We start from the raw sequence: 20,757 nt of genomic DNA on the forward strand, positions 1-20,757 counted from the left end.
TCAATATTAACTCTTAACTAGAATTTTTAAAGAATTATTGATCCACGATTTATGCCATTTATAGTAATCTGCTTTCCAGTTTATTTTTTTTCATGATGAAGCTGCAAAACATATATTCTCAGAAAAATTTATGTTGTCTCATCTTAAATGTAGCAGTTAAGAGCTTGAACTTTCCAGTGAGATGGCCTGATTTGAATCCTGGTTCTACCACTTAATACTTGCTGTATGTGTAAAGGGTTAAATTATTTAAATTCTATACATCTTAGTTTCCAGAAGGAAAGGAAAGGGAGGGGGGAGGTAGAAGCAGGTAAAGGGGAATAAATGGTGATGGAAGGAGACTTGATTTGGGGTGTACCCTTGGAACCTATGCAATTTTATTAACCTATGTCAACCCAATAAATTCAATATATTCAAGCTAAGAGTTGTTGTGAGGAACATGCATATAAAGCTCCTTTGCAGTATCTGACATTTAGTAAGGTTCTTAATAAGTGGAAGCTATTAACAATAATAATAATAATAACAACAGTAACAACAGCAACAGCATGTGGAAGTAATTAGTGCCCTATTGGACTGAAAGATATTATACTGCAACTTTTAAAATGATGCCACAATTTTGATTCTGAAATGAAAAAAGGAGCAACTGCATATTATAAGACTTGTTTTCTTTTGTTCATCTCTTCTAAATAACTTCTTGTTGTCATATTAAGCAAACGAAATTAAGCAAAACAAAAATGAGAAGACCGGGTATGTATATGTGTACACACACACACAAACACACATATCTCTACTATGATATATACATTTTCAAGAAGTTGTAATAAAAACATGAGGAAAAAGTCAAAAAGTAAACAGGAAGAGACAGACTTCAATGAGGGTAATCAGATATACAAATGTAGGAAATTTCCAAGTTCAACTATTTGAACAATTAATTCAAAATCACATTATTATAAAAATATATATACTGTAATTCATCTGGTAATTACCCTTGGAGACAGATCCATAAGTCCAGAAAAGTTGGATATTTTCATCCTTTCTTATCAATTAAGGCAAAAAAGGGGCACATTTTCTTTAAACAAAACCAAACTGCTACTACAGTTACAACTAATAAAAATTTATAAAGTATAATATTTGATACTGGGATTTCTGGCACAATTCATTAGAAAGTACATAGGGTTTCCATACATCAACGTAGACTCTCCAACCACAAAGAAAAAGAAAAAATTTAAAACAGAATGAATGTATCTGAAAATATATTCCTTAGAACACTAATGGCATAAGATACTGGAGTGAAGGACAAAAGGGTTCAATAGTAAAAAAAAAAAAAAAAAAAAAAAAAAAAAAAAAAAAAAAAGGTGAAGTCTGGGAAGTGCTTCTCTCTCTCTCTCTCTCTCTGTCTCTCTCTCTCTCAGAGATGAACAATACTGTGAACATAAAAGGTTCTGCGAAGTCCTGCAGTGAGCAGATCTATTTAAATTTGTTTAGCCAGTGCTTCCAAAATATATTTAGTCATAGAATCCTTTTCTTTAGGCAATACCAAGGAACCAGTCAGTGTTCCTCATAACAAATTATATTAGGAAATGCATAATAAATTGCCTTGAATAACTATTAAAAGTGTAATTTCATATGCACCTGTCCCAAAGACGTAGTCACTGGCAGAATCTGCTAAAGTCTCCAACTCAATTCTGCCAATAAATTCAATAAAAAATAAATTTTAAAAAATTAGTTCATAGTATTTCACATCAGGGGGAAAAACTAACAAGCCTAGACCTGCATTTATACTATCTTTAGCAATTTGTACTTATTTCCAGAATATGTGTTTTGATCCCTTTACTGCCTGTCTGTTATTTAATCAAGTCCAAACACCAAGTTTCTAATACCTGTGAAAATCTAAGAATGAATGTGACCTTCCTCAGGGGTCCTCAAACTTTTTAAACAGGGGGCCAGTTCACTGTCCCTCAGACCGTTGGAGGGCCGGACTATAGTTTAAAAAAAAAAAAACTATGAACAAATTCCTATGCACACTGCACATATCTTATTTTGAAGTAAAAAAACAAAACGGGAACAAATACAATATTTGTATTTGCATGTGGCCCGCGGGCCGTAGTTTGAGGACCCCTGCTCCAAGTCTTTGATTTTTTTTTCTGGGCTTCATTGTAAGCTAAGAAAATCCTGTAGCACTGAGCTCCACCTTCAAATAAAAGAATACTAAACTCAGTTACCAGCATCTTATTAACTGGTGTTATGAACTGCATTTATGTGATTCTACAATTAATAATGAATGTTCCACAACCTTAATCCTGAAGCAAAGTAGTGATTGATTATTACTTCATTCCCCTAACATCTCTCTAACATCCCTATTTTGTACACAGAACAAAATACATACAGTAATTACTACTTTATCTACTGGAGGTTAAGCAATTTGCCCCAAGTACCAATAGTCAGGAGAGAACAATTTCTTGTTGGACGAACACTTGTACATATTACAACTATAGAAATTGTATTAGATAATCACTCTGAAATTTGAATAAAACAGGAAATTCCTTTACTAATAGCTTATTATTTAAGGAATTTTCTTCTTTTGAAATAATTTTGAAGCACAATTTGCTAAAAATCAAAACTTGAAATGAAAAAAAAATCAGATGGCATGCTAGATAGCTTTTTGTGAGTTCAAAAATTAAGAACCAAGTCCTAAAAACTGTAATGAGGCATTCATTATTTTGTCTTTGTGTTAGATGAAACAAAATAAGTAAGCTGCAATTAATTCTGGGTAAAGTGTGAATGTGAATGATTATGCTGCCAGGCTGTGGCATCATTTTCTCCCTAGCTTACTGGTTCCATTTAAAAATACATAAAAGTATAACAAAATGTGCAAGATGAAACAGACATCAATACTTTTTTAAAAGTCTAACAGAGAAGACACAATGACTAAAATTGTGGAAATAATACATTTTGGTAACCTATGGACATTTGGTCATTGATTTTCAAATGAAAAAAATAATCTGGTATTAAAAGAAAAGAAACACTTTAAAACATCTATGGCAGAATACATGTAATCACAGTATTTTATATGATGATAATATATATCAACATTTTACCAGAGATATGGCAAATGGTCGAAGAAAAATACTGAACATGAAAAGAGTCAAGAATATTGACAATTCAGTAAAGGAAAATGAATTAAATAATCAGGTTCAAGTTTTGTAAGTGTGTGTTTTTTTAATGTAGGAACAGAGGTAACAAAAATTGATCTTCACCTGGTAAGTGTGTACTCCCTGAGTCCTGAATGCAAATTCATGGCAGAAAAAGTACCTATGCATCCACGCAATCTTTTGTCTCGACCAATCTTCCATGTTACAAACAGTGGGCTGTAATGGAAGATAAAAACAGGGTAAATCAATCAATTCAACTTAAGAATTTATTGAGCATTTACTATATGCAAAGTTAGATGCCTGAGATATAAAGACCAAATGACAGGACCTCAAGGGGCTGTGACAACCCAATAGGACTGCATTTGGCAATAATTACAGCTACAATGTATTGAGCATACCCTATGTTAGGCAGCACAATCAACGTTTTAAACAAATTATCTGTTAGCCTCATCAACACCTCTAAGAGGCTAGTGCTATTACTAACATTTCTATTTTAGGTATGAGGCAGTCTCACAGTTCATACATAAAGTAGGAACTCCAACTTAGACAATCCTGACTATAGGACCTTAACCATCATTTCCAAAATGCCATCATAACTGACTGCCCGATTCCTCATTTAAACCTCAAATTACTGATTCATTCATAAATCTAGTTTAAAATATCTGGGGGTAAATCACCAATTTCAATAAATACTTAACTAAACATATCGGGACAAAGCGCTGTAAAAGGTGCTACAGGAAATACAAAGCTGCCTAAAACATAGTTGTTGTTCTCTAAGAGCCAGTACAGAAGGCAGACATGTTCATAGTAAACTGCTATAAATTAAGCTACTGGGATAGAAGAAACTTTCATCGCGCTTGATCATCTTTAGCTTGGCTTATAAAAATGAGTAGGGATCAGAGATGAAGGACAACAGCAAACATTATTAACAAAGTAATTCTTCAACCATTATATGGACAGAAAATTTATTTTAAATTTTAGATAAAATTATTGCCAATAAGTACAATCTCTCAAGCATCAACTACCAAAGTATAAACTGTAATATAATGGCATCAAGAAAGTAATATAGTTTTAAATGAAGTTTAATACAGTAAGTGTTTGGATTCTATAGCAAACCACTGACAGCCTCACTTATTGGTTAAGTCTAAAAGCAATGATTTTCATCAGAAGCAACTTTATATGTTTTATGAAATAAATTAATTTACACACATTAGGACATTTTGTAAAATAATAAACATCTATAGTTGGGGATGGCTCGTGTTAATATGAGTATTAAAAGTATTGTTAGTATCACATAATAGATTTCAACTTTCTAAAATTTAAATTTTAGGGGAACATACCATATGTCATGTATTTGTGATAATATGCTGTTGAGTCAGAGAACACATTCTTTCTTTAAATTAGCCTATAGTGGGTCAGCAGACAGGTTCCCAAATAAACAGTATACAAACCAAGGAGCAGTACTAAGAATTACCTTCTTCCTGGAGCCAAATAACCAGAGGCACTGAAAAAGATGACTAAAGTACAGGGCCAATCTGTGGTCGATATTAGTATTCAAGTGCTGAATGAACCACAGTAAAGATACTAAAATAAAAAGCAAAATGTAAATTCCAGGTTTTCTGTTTTCTACATCATGTGTACTGAATATCTTATAATTTGAGACAAGATTCTAATGCTCCCATTGGAAATTTTCTCTTGACTAATATTAGATCAGAAAGACTGGAATTAGAATTATTTTCTCACAAATATTAGTATCCTAAAATTCACACGTTATCTCTAAATATGAATTTCACCTCTTCATTTTTTACTTTCTAATTTGAAGGAGTCAATGTCAACGACCATTATATGGACAGTAAGATATCGATCCTCAACAACACCTATGCAAAATATCTCTACACAAGCCATGTCCCTTGGCAGACCCTGAACAAAGTGAACCACACTGTACTAGATATAACATGTCTTTAAAATACCATGATGGCTTCTCAATAACACAGAACTAAGGGGCATATTCTCTTAGTGACTTGAGAGAGAAATCTAAAAGTGCAAGTGAATTCATTTCCTATCAGAAACACAAGAAATAAAAGTCTTTTAAAAGTACTTTCAATTTTCTTATTTATCCCACTAAAATATATATAATACTCTCTACTCAAGAAAACATTCAAAATTCATAGGATAAATAGAAAAGACAGATTAAAAAATATGTTATGAAATATGTTGGAGGACATTCAAACACATAGTAGGGGGATTTATACAGTTTCTTATAATGCCAATAGAGGCCCAGTGCATGAAATTTGTGCACAGGTAGGGTCCCTAGCGGCTGCCAGTCGAGGTCTCCCTTCCCCCAGCTGCGTGCCGCCACCACTGGCCAGAGCCTCCCTTCGCCCGGCTGCCAGCTGGGGCCTCCCTTCACACCTGCCTTGGCCTGGCACTGCCTGCTCATCTGCTCCACCACCCTGCCGAGGTCCCGCTCTTGTCGGGGCCCATCAGAGCTGGCATTGCCTTCACTGCTGCCTCCTGCCAGTGCTGCATCACCGATGCCCGCCATGTTCCACACCGCCCCCTGGTGGTCAGCACACATCTAACTCCCGGTTGGTCAAACTCCCGCCGGTAGGGACAATTTGCATATTAGCCTTTTATTATATAGGATGCTTTCACTGATGAAGGGATGATGTAATCAGGAGGTAGGGCTCTAGAGGATAAGCTGCATTTTGCTAGGCAGTCTGGGAAAAAAGGCACTCCATAATAACTAAGAACATGAAGATGTAGAAGTGCACAACACTGTGGTCTCTTCCAGATATAACATTCCATACATTTCAGTCACTATTGAATATGTGTTCTAAAGAGCTCTTACAAGAGGCAAAGCCAATGCAGAATTGTCTGTACTCCCCCAGTTCCTTACCAACATTCACTCTGGTATTGTGGGGAACTATCTGTGTCAAAGATGTGAAGGATTTCTACTTGACAACCTCACTGTGTTTATGGCAGATGCCTAAAGATGGAAGAAATCAGACTTTTAGTAGACAGAATAAAACTATTCCTTCAAAACCTGGGACTCTAATTCCTCATTTGCAAAGGCTCATCTAATACCTTTTATAAAGAATACATATAAGGAATTAAAAAAAACACACAAAATACCTAAAAGCGATATTTAATGGGAGAAAATTGGGAAGTTGATGATTTTAAAGTAGACTGAAACAGAATAAACATACCAGTAAAGGAGCACAAAAGATTATATCTTGATAGTGATAACTGCTTTGTACAGGGCAATGACTACAGGGACATTCACTATTATCTAAAAATAGCAACAAAAAAGTTTTACTTTTCCCAACACATAGAGGGAAAAAATAGGCAAAGTAGAAAAAGAGATTTAAGCCTGTTGAGAGAAGCTGCTCAAGGACAAGGATATAAGGAAAATAGTTCATGGTAGGACAGAAATGGAATATTTCTGGAAAATACTTTTACCATATGGTTTAAGGTCACCTATATACATTGAAAAAAATACTACAAAATAGAAAAGAGCTTAAAATGAAATGAAATATTAATGGAAATGTTTATCTAAGGGTAAGCAGACATTGCTTTTTAAGGAATTTTCCTACTTCTGAACATTTTATACCACTATGTTTTAAGAAACCTTGGGAGAAACTCTCTCCATTTTTTCCCAGTCAGTAGACAGGAACACTTAGTAACTACCTTAGTGAATCCTCCCTGCCAACTGGCAGCCAATACCATCAGGTCAATAGTAGTAGCTCTCAGGGAAATGTAGTTGCATGAAATCAGAATGAGCACAGAAAAGCAATGTATCCTGGGCAGAATATTCCACAGTCCAAGTTGCACGCCACTTCCTGTGCCCCTCTTTAAGACTGTCCTATTGATGCAGGCTAGACCAGGTTAGAAATATGTTAGTAGGAGAGGGGAACAACTATGAAACAGGTGCATTTACTTAACAATATTTTATCCTAAATCCTATTTCCCCAGCCATACCATGGCAAAAACAGAGGTTAAAAAGAAATAGCAGCCTTAGACATTTGTAAGCCCCCACTCTGACAGTTTGCTCTTCATTAGAATTAGATAATTTAGAATGAAGTCTGTAGGTGGTAACATTAACAAAGATATCAATCCCTACCAATGTAATACTAATTACTATAACATATGTATTCAACAAGATTATTAATATTGTAGGTGGATATGGGTAAAGAGAGAAGCCCTCTAACTTGGTTCTTTCCTTCTGCCTACAAATAATAATTGCTTCTCAACTATGTTCAGGTTCTTCTGCTACTTAGTTCAAAAATCCAACTGAATTACTCATAATGTCCAACTCAGAGAAAAATAGAAATGGTGGAGTTTTCCTTTCATCACCTGGTGAAAACCTTTCACTTCTTATTCCAACACAAAGTTATGTATATTATTTACAAATTATATAAACTACAGATTCAATTCATAAATATATACTCAATATGGTTAAATCCTGTATTAGTCTGCTTGGGGTGCCATAACAAAATACAATAGACTAGGTGGCTTAAAACAGCAGACATTTATTTTTGCACAGTTTTCAGGCTGGAAAGTCCAAGATCAAGGTTCCAGCAGGGTTCCATTTCTGGTGAGGGTTCTCTTCTTGGATAGATGACTGCTTTGTCCTGATATAGCCTTTCCTCCAAGCACTCAGAAAGAGCCAATGATCATGCACATGAGCTATCTAATGTCTCTTCTTATAAGGACACTAATTCTATGGGATAAGGGCCCCACTCTTATGACCTCATTTAGCCTTAATTACCTCATTATAGGCCCTATCTCCAAATACAGTCACAGTTGGGGTTAGATTTCAATGTATGAATCTTGTGGGGACACAATCGAGTCCACAGCAAATCCCTAACAAAAATGTTAGCACATAGTTGAAAGTTTATATAATAGTGTATCTAAAGTTATTACTTAAAAGAACTTTGAAGAATTCCTGTTTCTTCTTCATTTTACAGTCAAAAACCAAATAGTGACCCAGGGAGAGTAAATGCAGAGGCACCAAGCTGGTTAGTGTTAGAACTTGGCTGATTCTTCAAATTTTCTTACAACCGATTTAATTTTCCACCCAGTACAGGGGGAAAATTGTGTGTAGCATATCAGAGAATAGGAAAATCACATGAATACTTCACAGTACCATGCAGGTAGGCATAAACACACATATCCTCCTCCTCAGAGAGACTAGCTGAGAATATACCAGGGCAAACTGGAAATGCTGAATAAGCTAGAAACACTAGACCCAACTGACAAATGTTTATACCAAATTTGACATGCTTGGTCTACACTATTCCCATTAAACGCTCTTAACAAAATCTGCCAGTTTATTTTTGATGGCTTCCCAGCACCTGTTCTGACGCCCTCTCAACCTTCTTGCTTCATTTTTTTATATTGTTTAGCCAGCCTTCATCAAACTCAGGTGTTTTAGGAATATCTACAAATTTCCATCAAAATTTCCATTTACCATCTGATTATTTAAGTAATTCATATTACTTAATGAGACTTTCGAATGAATAAATGATTAATGAATGAATAAGGCTTAACTCTTACAGATAATTTGAAATTCAAATTGATAGAAAGCCCTGAAAGGAGAGGAATAGAAAGGGGTAAATGGGGGTAAGATTCTAAAGCATTTTGTACTTTCTCAGCCACACTAATCCTTTACTGAAGAGAAGGAAAATACACTAAATCACCATTATAGCCCATACCACACTTTCCCTCCAACCTTTGTAATTAGGCTGTATCCCATGGAGCTCAGGAAAATAAGGAGACACAGACAGCATAGTTTAGTATAGAAAACCACAAGTATCTGAAAGTGTGAATCAGGAATTACCAATCTTTCAGTAATTTCCTCTACCTGGTATTCCCAGAAATTCTATCATAACAGCATTATGTTTTTATTTTCCCTGTTTTCATAATGCTAATTTAACTGGCAAATGCCAGAGGAAGAGAGGCAGTCTAAAGACTTACATATGACTGGAAATGTTGAAAGTATGTGTGTGCCTTGTAAATCAAGGATAATCACCACCAACATACAACCAGCCAAATCACAAGCACACTTTAAAAGATTAGCTTGATTCTGCCAATTTTTGAGCTGAAAGAATCATTTCTTCCTGTTAGCAAGACCAAATCAACAATTTTCAGTAAGCTGAAAAAATTCAGTCTCAGACTTGACATATTGCAATAGTCTGTCTTATTAATTTGTTTTTTTATAGCCCCAAATTAAATGGAAAAAACTACCTGCATTGGAAAAAATACCATATTTGCACATATTTTCTCTTCTTAGTTGACACTGCAGTGGGTATTAAGTTTAACATATGGTAGCATTGTAAGGATGAAATAGCTGTGTGTTTCTTCTTATAATAGGAACAAACCACAAATCTTTATTATCTGAAAATGTAACTCCATTAAATTTTAAATGACAAATTGCTATAGATTTCCAAAATGAAATAATTTCTATTTGAAATTCCTATTCTGAAACAATTTCTTCAAAGAACTAAGGTTTGAGACTCAGGCTTTATTATGAAAAGAATTATTTTTATATGTAAAACAGACCAGGCAAAAACAGATGACCTTCTGCTAGTCTTAAGATTTCTAAAGTCAATATAAGCAAAACTAAGAGACTAGTATGACTAGATCCAGGAGTTTTAGAATGAATATTGTTGAATATAGTTAAATCTTTTTTTTTATGCCATTAAAATTTTTATGGAACAGTGTTTTGAGACTTCCATTTGACAATTTGCATGCTGAATGATGGGGGGGGGGAATTCGTAACACTTTAAACAAAATAATGAAGACAAGTAATGGTGTGTTTTTTTTTTGTTTTGGTTTGGCTTGGCTTGGCTTGGTTTGGTACCTATAACTTACTTTCCCACCTAATTACCTATCTTCTACCATCTCAATTACCAAAAAATATGTTGACTGAGTTAAATACTAATATAAAAAGAACTGGACAGTTATCCAGCTTCTTCATTCTAGATTTTTATCGTGTTTCCTATTCCAAGGAGACCCAATGTAATGTGCCAGCTTAATAAGTAAGACCAGCAATAAAACTTTGATATATTTGTTTTTCACATGTTTTCTGGGTTTAGGAAGGTAACTGTTTTGATTTTAAAGTCTTGTACTGGATTACTTGCTCATTTGGGAGAAAGGAGCTGGATAGACTCAGCTTTGTAGCAGGAATTCAGCAAGCCCCTTATTTTAAGGGAAAGAAGAAAGGTGGGATCTAGGGACAAAGTGCTAAAGTGAGAGCTTATTTTGTATCAGAGCTGCTTATGCTGCCTTTGCTTCCCCCCTCCTTTTACTTTCAGAAAACAGTTCAATCTCTCAAGAACCTCTCTCTACTATTAAATATCTGAGAGATTGAGGCTTTTTTTTTTTTTTACATGGAATTGACATCCTCATCTCTAAAATGTTTCTTTAAAAAAATCAACTTTATTAAAGTATTATTGCTGTAATAAAAGCACCTATTTAAGTGTAAAATTCAATGAATTTTCACAAATGTACACAAACATAACCTAAACCACAGAGTTTCCTCATGCCTCTTTGCAATTTCCCCCCCTTCCTCCCCGCTACCCTCCCCCCCCCCCCCCACACACTCCTGGAACCTGGTGAACACTAACGTGCTTTTGGTCACTGTTATTTTGCTTTTCCTAAAATTTCATGTAAATGAAATCATCCAATATGTAGTTTTTGTGTATATCTTCTTTCATTTAGAATAAAGCCTTTTCTAGTTATCCATGTTGTTTGTTCCTTTTTATTGTTGAGTAGTATTACACTGATTGGATATACCAAAATTTATTTATACACGCATTCATTGATGGATAGTAGGACTGCTTCCAGTTTGGGGCTTCTATAAATAAAATTGCTAGGATAATATCTGCATTTACGTTTTTGTGTGAACATAAGTTTTCATTCTTGTTAGGTAACTACCTGCAAAGAGTATTGCTGAGTTATGAGTAGGTGTATATTTAACTTTACAAGAAATTTCCAAACTTCCAATTAGCCATATCAATTTCCAGTGGCAGTACCAATTACATTCCTACCAGCATTGTATGAGTATGCCAGCTGTCCACATCCTCACCAACACTTGGTCTTCTCTCTTTTTGAAAATTGAAGCTAATGTGTAGGGATATCTCACTGTGGTTTTAATTTGCAGCTCTCTGATAATTAAGGATATTGAGCAACTCTTCAACTCTTTTTAAAAATATTATTTTATTGATTTCAGCAAGGAAGGGAGAGAGAGATAGAAACAAGGATATGTTTCTATCTGGCATGTGCCCTTGACTAGAATCTAACCTGGGACCCTTCAGTCCACAGGCAGACCCTCTACCCACTGAGCAAAACCGGCTAGAGCAACTCTTCAACTCTTTTGTTTGTTTTTTTTGCAACTCTTCAACTTTTAACATTCACTCATATATCTTCTTTTAGGAGGTGCTTATTCAACCCAGTGACTCATTTTTATTTATTTATTTTTAATCTTTATTGTTGAAAGTATTACATATGTCTCCTTTTCCCCCCATTGGCCCCCTCCAGCCCATCCCCACCCCCTGCCCCAGTCTTTCACCACCCTGTCTGCCCCACCCCCACCCCGCCTTCCCTCTGAGATTCCACACTCTGTTCTTTGCTTCCATGTCTCTGGACCTCATTTTTAAATGGTCTTCTATTGAGTTGTGGGTTTTAAAAAAATATATCCTGGATACCAATCTTATTACATATATGTACTGCTAATATATTTTCCTAGTCTGTGGTTTGCCTTTTCATTTTTTTTCTCTTCTTAAATATATATTTTTATTGACTTCAGAGAGGAAGGAAGAGGGAGAGAGAGTTAGAAACATCAATGAGAATCATTGATCAGCTGCCTCCTGCACGCCCCCTACTGGGGATTGAGCTGCAACCCACGCATGTGCCCGTGACTGAAATCGAACCCAGGACCTTTCAGTTCTCAAGCCAACCCTCTATCAACTGAGCCAAACCAGCTAGGGCAGCCTTTTCATTTTCTTAATGGTATCTTTTGAAGAGCAGACATTTTAAAATTTGATGTTTACTTTTATCAATTTTTCTTTTCTGGTTCATGTTTTTGTGTCTAATAGAAGAAATCTTTATCCAAAGGTAATGAAGATTTTCTCCTGTTCTCTTCCAGAAGATTTTTAAATTTAGCTTTTACATTTAGGTTTATAACATGAGTTACTTTTTTTGTGTATACTGTGAGGTTCAATTATTTATTAATATTTGGTGAAGAATCTTTGTATGTATGTATATAAGGAGTATTGGTCTTGGTTTTCTTTTCCTGTAATATCTTTGTTAGCTTTTGGTATTTACAGTGATGCCAGCCTCATGCAATAAGTTGAGAAGGATTTTATCCTCCTGTGTTTCTACAAGTTTGGTTTATTTTATAGAATTCACCATTAAAGTCATTAATTATAATTTTTACTTCCTTAATAGATATAAGGTTATTCAGATTTTCTAGTTCTTCCTGAGTCTGTTTTGGTAATTTGTGTCTTTTAAGGAATACTTCCCAATTTCTCTAAATTGTAGAATTTGTTGGTATAAAGTTATTCACAATATTCCCTTATTATCCTTTTCATACCTGTAGGATCTATAGAAATGCCCTCTTTCCTTCCTGATATTGGTAATTTATGTTAATTTGTATCTTATATCTCTTTTTTATCTTTATCAGTCTACCTATAGGTTTATCAATTCTGCTTATCTTTTCAAGGAGCTATTGATTTAATTGATTTTTCTTTATTGTTACTTTTCTATTTTATTGATTTCTACTCTTCTAATATTTTATTCATCTTATTCAGGGTTAATCTGCTCTTCATTTTCTTATTTCTTAATGTGGAATCTTAGATTATTGATCTTAGATCTTATTTTAAAGCTATAAATTTCCCTCTAAGCACTGTTAGATATATCCCACAAATTCCAGTGTTTTCATTATTATTCAGTTCAAAATATTTTTTAAATTTCCCTTACATTTACTTCTTTGACCCATGATCCATTTAGAGGTACATTATATAATTTACTAATATTTGTGAATTTTCCAGGTGTCTTTTTATTGATTTCTAATTTAATTCCATTTTAATCAGAGAACATACTTTGTATAACTTCAATTCTTCTGAATATACTAAGGCTTGTTTTATGGCTCAGAATGTGGTCTATCCTAGTGAATGTACCATGTCAATTTGAAAAACAAAGATGTATCCCAGTAGTTTCAAGTCCAGTGCTTTAAAAATGTCAAGTAGGTGTAGTTGATTGGTAGTGTTCGTCAGGTTTTCTATCTACTCAGTGATTTTTTTTTTGTCTACTTGTTCTATCAATTACTGAATTAAAGAGTGTTGAAGTATACAACTCAAATTATGGTTTTCTGTATCATTTCAGTTGTATCTGCTTTTTTAAAACATGTATTTTGAGCCTCTACAAGGAGCAGACATTTAGGATTTTTGTCTTCTTGATGAATTGACCATTTTGCCATTATGAAACATCCCCTTTGTCCTCATAATACTGTTTGTCCTGCAGTCTAATTTGTTTAATTAACATAGTCACTCTAGCTTTCTTATAGTTTTGTATGATATACCTTTCCCCATCTTTTTATTTTTAACCTGTGTCTCTGTTCTTTTTTTAAAATGTATTTTTATTGATTTCAGAGTGGAAGGGAGAGGTAGAGAGATAGAAAGATCAATGATGAGACAGAATCATTGATCTTTTGCCTCCTGCATGTCCCACAGTGGGGATCGAGCCCACAACCCAGGCATGTGCTGGGACTGGGAATTGAATCGTGACCGTTCATAGATCAACACTCAACCACCAAGGCATACCCGCCGAGATATGTCTTTATTCTTAAAATGGGTTTCTTAGAGTCAGTACATAGTTGGGTCTTGCATTTTTATGCAGCCTTTTAATTGGAGTATTTAGGCTACTTACATTCAATGTAATTTTGATATGATTGTCTACCATGTTTATATTTGATATTGTAGTTGTGCCTCTTTTGGCAGTTGTTCCAGGTTGTATTATGATGAGTCTTTAACTTACTCCAATCTACCTTCAAGTAATATCACATCACTATATATACAACATAGGAATCTTAGCAGCATACATCCATTTCACTCCTTCCATCCCTTGGGGCTATTGTCATACCTTATATACATTCCATGATAGATTATTAATTTTGTTTTAAACAATCACTTAATTTTAAAAGAACATTTTAAATGAGAAACAAAGTTTGTTATATTTACCCCATACTTACTGCACTTATCTGGAACTCTTCATTACATTGTAGAGATCCAAGTTTCCGTCTGGTGTCGTTTTCCTTCAGCCTGAAAAACTTCCTTTAATATTTCCTGTAGTATAGGTCTGCTGGTGACAATTCTTTCAGTTTTTGTTTGTCTGAAAGAAAATGTATTTCACCTTCATTTCTTTTTGCTTTAATTTTTTAAAGATATTGTCATTGGAGATAGGATTTGAGTTTTTATTTTTTCTTTTGGCTCTTCAAAGATCTCATTCCATTGTCTTCTTGCTCACATTTTTTTTTCTCATGAGACCTATGATTTTTTAAATCTGTGTTCTTCTGTATTAATATGTGTGTTTTTTTCTCTAGCTTCTTTTTAGATGTCCCCTCTACTATTGGTTTTCAGCAATTTGATAATAGTCATGGTGTGGTTTTCTTTTGTGGTTATCCCAATTAAGAGTTCATTGAGCTTCTATGTGTTTATAGTTTTCATCATAATTGGAAAATTTCAGTCATTATTTCTTAAACTATTTTTCAGTCTATTCCTCTCTCCTTTCCTTTTGGAACTCCAATTACATGTATGTTAGTCTGCTTGATACTGTCCCACAGTTCTCTCTCTTATCTTCAGGATTTTCCCATTCTCTTTTGCAGATTGGATAATTTCTATTGTTGTATCTTCAAATTCATTGATCTTTTCTTCTGTAGTCTAATCTGCTATTAATCTCATCCAGTGAATTTCTCATTTCATATTCTATACTTTTCAGCTCCAGAAGTTCTAATTGGTTCTTTATATGTCTTCAATTTTTCCTCATTATATTCATGTGTTACTTTCAATTGTTAACATATTTTCATAGCTGTTTAAAAGTCTTTGCCTGCTAAAGTCTTTTTTTTAACGTATTTTTATTGATTTCACAGAGGAAGGGAGAGGGAGAGATAGAAACATCAATGATGAGAGAGAATCATGGATCGGCTGCCTCCTGCACACCCCTGACTGGGGATCGAGCCCAAAACCCAGGAATGTGCCCTGACTGGGAATGGAACCGTGACTTCCTGGTTCATAGGTGATGCTCAACCACTGAGCCATGCTGGCTGGGCTAATTCTATAACCATCATTTCTGATTTTGTTTCTATTGAATGACTTCCTCCTGGTTATGAATCACATGTCAGTACTCCTAGGAATTTTTAGTAATTTTGGGATGTCAGATACTATAATCATTATATTCTTGATTGCTTTGATTTTACTGTCTTCCTTCAGAGTGAAGTTTGTTTTGTCATGCATCTAAATTATTTGTGGATAATTATTTTTCAACACTTGGTTTATAAGTTTTGTTAGATTGGATTCAGAGTACCCTTTACTCTAGGGCTACATTACCCCTATTACTAAGGTATGATGCTTCTGGGATCTCTACTACATACCCTGGGTGTTCAGCAATATCTTTCCACTTTTGCTGTAGGAACTCAAATGTCTCTCAGTCTGTATGACTTTTGGTAAGTTTTCAACTTATAGCACCTGAGTAATTGTTTTCTGCACAGCCTCATGTGTTTCTTTCAACACATGCACAGATTTATATTAAGTGGAAGATAAAGGGGACATTTATGCAGATTTGTGGAACTATTTCTCTGAGTAGCTTCCCCCTCCAGTATGTTGCTGTACAAATTCCTATTACATAGGCCTCCCTGGGCTCCTATCTCTGTCTCATCAATTCAACAAGACTGCAGGCTCTGCTTGGGTTCCCTTTTACAATTCTATGGTCCAGACCAGCCGTGGGCAAACTACGGCCCACTGGCCGTTTGAAATGAATAAAACTAAAAAAAAAAAAAAAAAAAAAAAGACCGTACCCTTTTATGTAATGATGTTTACTTTGAATTTATATTAGTTCACACAAACACTCCATTCATGCTTTTGTTCCGGCCCTCTGGTCCAGTTTAAGAACCCATTGTGGCCCTTGAGTCAAAAAGTTTGCCCACCCCTGGTCCAGACACTGGTTGCAGGAAAAAGGCCAGGCGAGTATAGGGCTCACTTTGTTGGTTCCCCTTTTCTCATGGATCACAGTCCTGTGCTACCTGTTGCCCAATACCTGAAAACACTTGTTTCATGTATTTTTTCCAGTTCCTATTTGTTTATAAGGTATGTGAGGCAGAAGGAAACAAGTTTTATACCAGTTACTCTCTAATGGACCAAAGTGGAAGTCTCAAAGCCTCTTAATACTGAGTTAATTTAAGGGTCAAACTCTGGTAGGTTTCAGATGTTAAATGTGAAAAAAAAACCCACCACAAATAGAAGACTACAGCAAGCAGTAAAATGGTGCAGGAAGCAGAAAACAAAAGGCACAGAGATCTCTTCAGCTTTGACAGGTAGTAAACTCTCAGAAGAATATAAAGTGACTTAACCAATTTCAGGGGCAACGTATTGCTCATAACCAAAAGGTTAGAGATGTCACTTAAAAATATCAAATCAAGAACTCTAAAATCCAAAATAATGAAATTAAAAAATGAAAGCAGTCAGGTAAGAACTGATCTTGACAAAAGTGTCAGTTACCAGTCACACTGATATTTCTTTCTTTAAGTCCATGCCAAAAATAGCTCACTCCTCTTATTCTCCCTCCATTCAATTTTTTTTAAAGTGAATGCAATCTGAACAAACTTAATTTACAACAGCTAAAAGTCTTGAGGAAGTTAACAATCTTGAATGATATCTGATGTAAGTGTGCCTTTGTTTTTGCTATTTTTAAAGGGCTATTTTCCAACTATGACCATTTCAATGTAAGTACTCTTATGGCATAGCAATTTACCTCACTACTATACTAGGTAACACTGAGTTTATCATATTCTCAATAGCCCAAGTCTTGTAATCACAGTGTCATATCTATAGATAGGCAGTTGACTAAGGACAGGAACTCCACATTAACTCAACCACATATGCCGTTACTTTATGATGGGAGAAATTAAAAAAAATACTATGATATGCACTATTATATTATCATATCAAATTTTTTTTAAAACTTCCCACTAACACATCAAGACAACACCATTATAGTTCAATGTTCATAAAGTAAATTGAGTCAGCCTCTAATTTGGGAGGCAGAGATTGAGTCAACCTCTAATCTAGGAGGCACAAAACAATATATGCTTCCCCAGAAAATGAGGATAGCAGTAAGCAAGCAAGTGCAGAACGAATGAGAAAAAAGACAAAAACCATGAATGACACTGGCTGAGTTTGGCTGAGAAACTGAGATAAATCAGATAGTGAAATGAGAAGGATAATTGCTTTACACTTCTCTTTAGGTAGGCCTATAAAACTGCCTACTTCAAAGCCTGTAACTTTGTGAACAAATGAAACGGAAGATAAACAAAAAGACCAAACTCCCTGGGAAGATAAAAAAGAACAAAGCAGCCTAACCAACAAACATCAGTACAACTACTTCCTCTGTATATTTAAATGTTCTGATTTACAAAGCCTCCAGCTGAACTCCTAGGTACAAGGCAGACTACAAATTAGCTAAAGGTAATAGGGTCTGGAAGTGAGGGTGACCTACTCAGCTTCATCACATCAATACAATAAGAAAGTAAAATCTGCCACCTGAGCTATTGAATATGCTCATCCCTGAAAGCTGTTTCCCCTAGAATTCACCTAGTCCTCTTCTTTAAAATCAACAAGAACAACTCAAGCCTTTGCTTTTTAGATAAACCCCACAGACACACACACAAAAAAACCAATTTAAACTAGAACTGTCTCTATTTCTAGATCTGAAATGCACACAAAAAAGGGGGGAAATGTAATTCCCTACCAGGCTACTTCTTCCACCCCTTCTTGGCATTACATACTAACCAAGTTTCCAGGTGAAGATGCAGATATTGGGATTCTATATGTCTCAGTTGAATACTGCCATATTGATGAAAAATCTTTTTATTTGAAGAGTCTTTCAGTGACCAGCTTCATGCTATCAAACGTGCCCAGCATCTTTCCTCATTCTGTCAATGTAAACATACTACAAAAGTACCTCTTCTTAAAGAAATGAAACTGAGCAATGGAAAAGTTAAATCCAAATTGTTTCCTATAGGAATGCATTTCTCATTTTGTAATGTAAGACAACAAAATTACAAAATAATTGTTTTACTTATAATTTACTTCTCAGATAGACTACAAAATTACATAATACTATATGTAAGTATCTAACCCAATAAATGATTCACTAAATGGTAGCTCTCTATTTTTACCCCAAATCTGTCTGCAAAGATCAGTTTGAATTAGAAAAGTCTGTATTATAAAGTTTAAAATGAAACAAATGTAGTTTTATCACTTTGGGGTACATTCAAATTTACCAGCCCATCTCCCCCTTTCTCTACTGAGGTGGTACTTTAATAAGTTAAACAATTTAACAGATTAGAATAACTGGTAATTAATATATCAGCCATGTAAATAGAAGTTCATTTACACCTAGAACAAAGCCAGTCTTCATCCATCTGGCCCACATGAATGATCATCAATTCCAAAAATGGAAAAAGGAAGTATGATTGGAAAACCAATCAATAAGGTTTCTACTGCTGAAATATGAAAACTCTTTAAAATAATTTTAAAGCACAAACGAAAAACTAACTCTACCTGCAAATAAGACAAAAATAATCATTTTTAAATTACAATGGTATAAAAGAATGAAAGACATATAAAAGCACTTTGCAAATGATCATAACAATATGTATATGTTTGTGTATATATGTGAATATACACTACTAAAAATAGCTAACTTTCATGGTATATTTATATTTACTATGTGCCAGGCTTTTTTCAAGTGTTTACATGTAACAATTCTTTTTAAAAATATGTTTTTATTTTAGAGAGAAAGGAAGGGGCGGGGGGAGAGAGGAAGGGAGAGAGAAAGAGAGAGAGAGAGAGAGAGACACCTATGTGAGAAAGAAACATCCATCAGTTCCTTTCCGTATGCACCCTGACTGGGGACCAAACCTGCAACCTGGGCATGTGCCCTGAATAGGAATTGAACAGGCAACCTTCCGGTGCAGGGACAACACTCAACCAACTGAGCCATATTGGCCAGGGCTACGTGTAATAATTCTTTTAAATTTCTACTACAACCCTATGAAGTAGATACTATTATTATCCCCCATTTTACAAACAGGGAAACTGAGAATCAGAAAGGGCAGTTAACTTGTCAGTTGTCATAAAACTACTAAGTGTGGCTCCAGAGCTAACTCTCTTTACTACATATTGTGAATGTGTGTGTTTCATATAAACCACTTGAAAAATAGTATTCCAATGTGGAATTGAATTATTGGCTTTAAAGAACACCTGGAAATCAGAACTAGCATAAATAAAATTGACACTCTATATCATAAAAATTGAAATAAACAGAAGGTTAAGAACATAATACTTCACTAGAAAGAAGAAAAGCTCTAAAGATAAAAATCTGGAAAAAATGTTATATAATAATATAAAAGGATTGGGTATTAATAAAAAGAATCCCATTGAAAGAAAGGATCAAAACAGTTATATAACATTTTTATTCACTATAAATATAATACATGTTCACTGTAAACAATTTTTATAAAATACAGAAAAATAGAAAGAAATAAAAATCACACATAATCTCACAACCCAAAGAAAATGAAAATTTACAATGTTTCCTGACAGTCTTTTTCTATGGAAATATTTTCACATAGTCAAGATCATACTATATGGTTTTGTAGAGTTTATTTTTCAACTGAATTGCATAAAATTCGTTAAAAATATTTTAATGGCTCCATGATTATTTCATCATATGGGTGTATCATGATTTGGGGAATGATTTCTTCTTTTAAAATTGTGGGGAACATCTCTGCGCACTAAAATCTATCCAGATCTCAGATTTATTTTCTAAGGGACTTTAAACACATAATTATCAGATCAAAGTGTATGAACATTTTTTAAAACTCTTGATGAGTTTTTCTAAATCGTTTTCCATAAAGACAGTGCCACTACAACAAAAAAAATGGACTCTATTGAGTTAAAACTTCAAGAATATTTATTTACACCATCATTTATAAATCATTTTAATTGCTGTCAGCTGCTTTAAATGTTCTTATTGTTAAACCAGTAAAACACCACAATGGAAACAAACTGTCTTAATTTAAGGTCAAACGGCAGTTATAGTTTAAAAATTAAACTCAAGTATATTTGCCTCATGGTACGAATGGCTTATTTCCAACTTGCAGACTCCTTGTTCTTCAGAACTTTTAAAACACTTATGTAAAAATAACTTATTCTACAGTCTTCGCCACAAAACAAGAAGCATCTGAGGAGGCTATTATATATTGTTTTCTTAACTAGCATACTTGAATTGATACTTTAAAATCCATCTATCTTCAATGTTCTTCACA

At 34.4% G+C, this 20,757-nt stretch overlaps 1 protein-coding gene across 1 annotated transcript in view; it reads right to left on the bottom strand.

Annotated features, from left to right (window-relative positions):
* Positions 1-20,757, bottom strand: part of AMMECR1 (AMMECR nuclear protein 1) — a 116,867-nt gene that overhangs the window by 60,662 nt on the left and 35,448 nt on the right. The window contains exon 2 of the mRNA XM_081115374.1: positions 3,255-3,365. Coding sequence (XP_080971500.1) covers positions 3,255-3,365 — 111 coding nt within the window. The remainder of the gene's footprint in view (positions 1-3,254; positions 3,366-20,757) is intronic.

Source organism: Myotis nattereri (genome assembly GCF_964212035.1).
Source record: "Myotis nattereri genome assembly, chromosome: X".
Taxonomy (NCBI): Eukaryota; Metazoa; Chordata; class Mammalia; order Chiroptera; family Vespertilionidae; genus Myotis; species Myotis nattereri.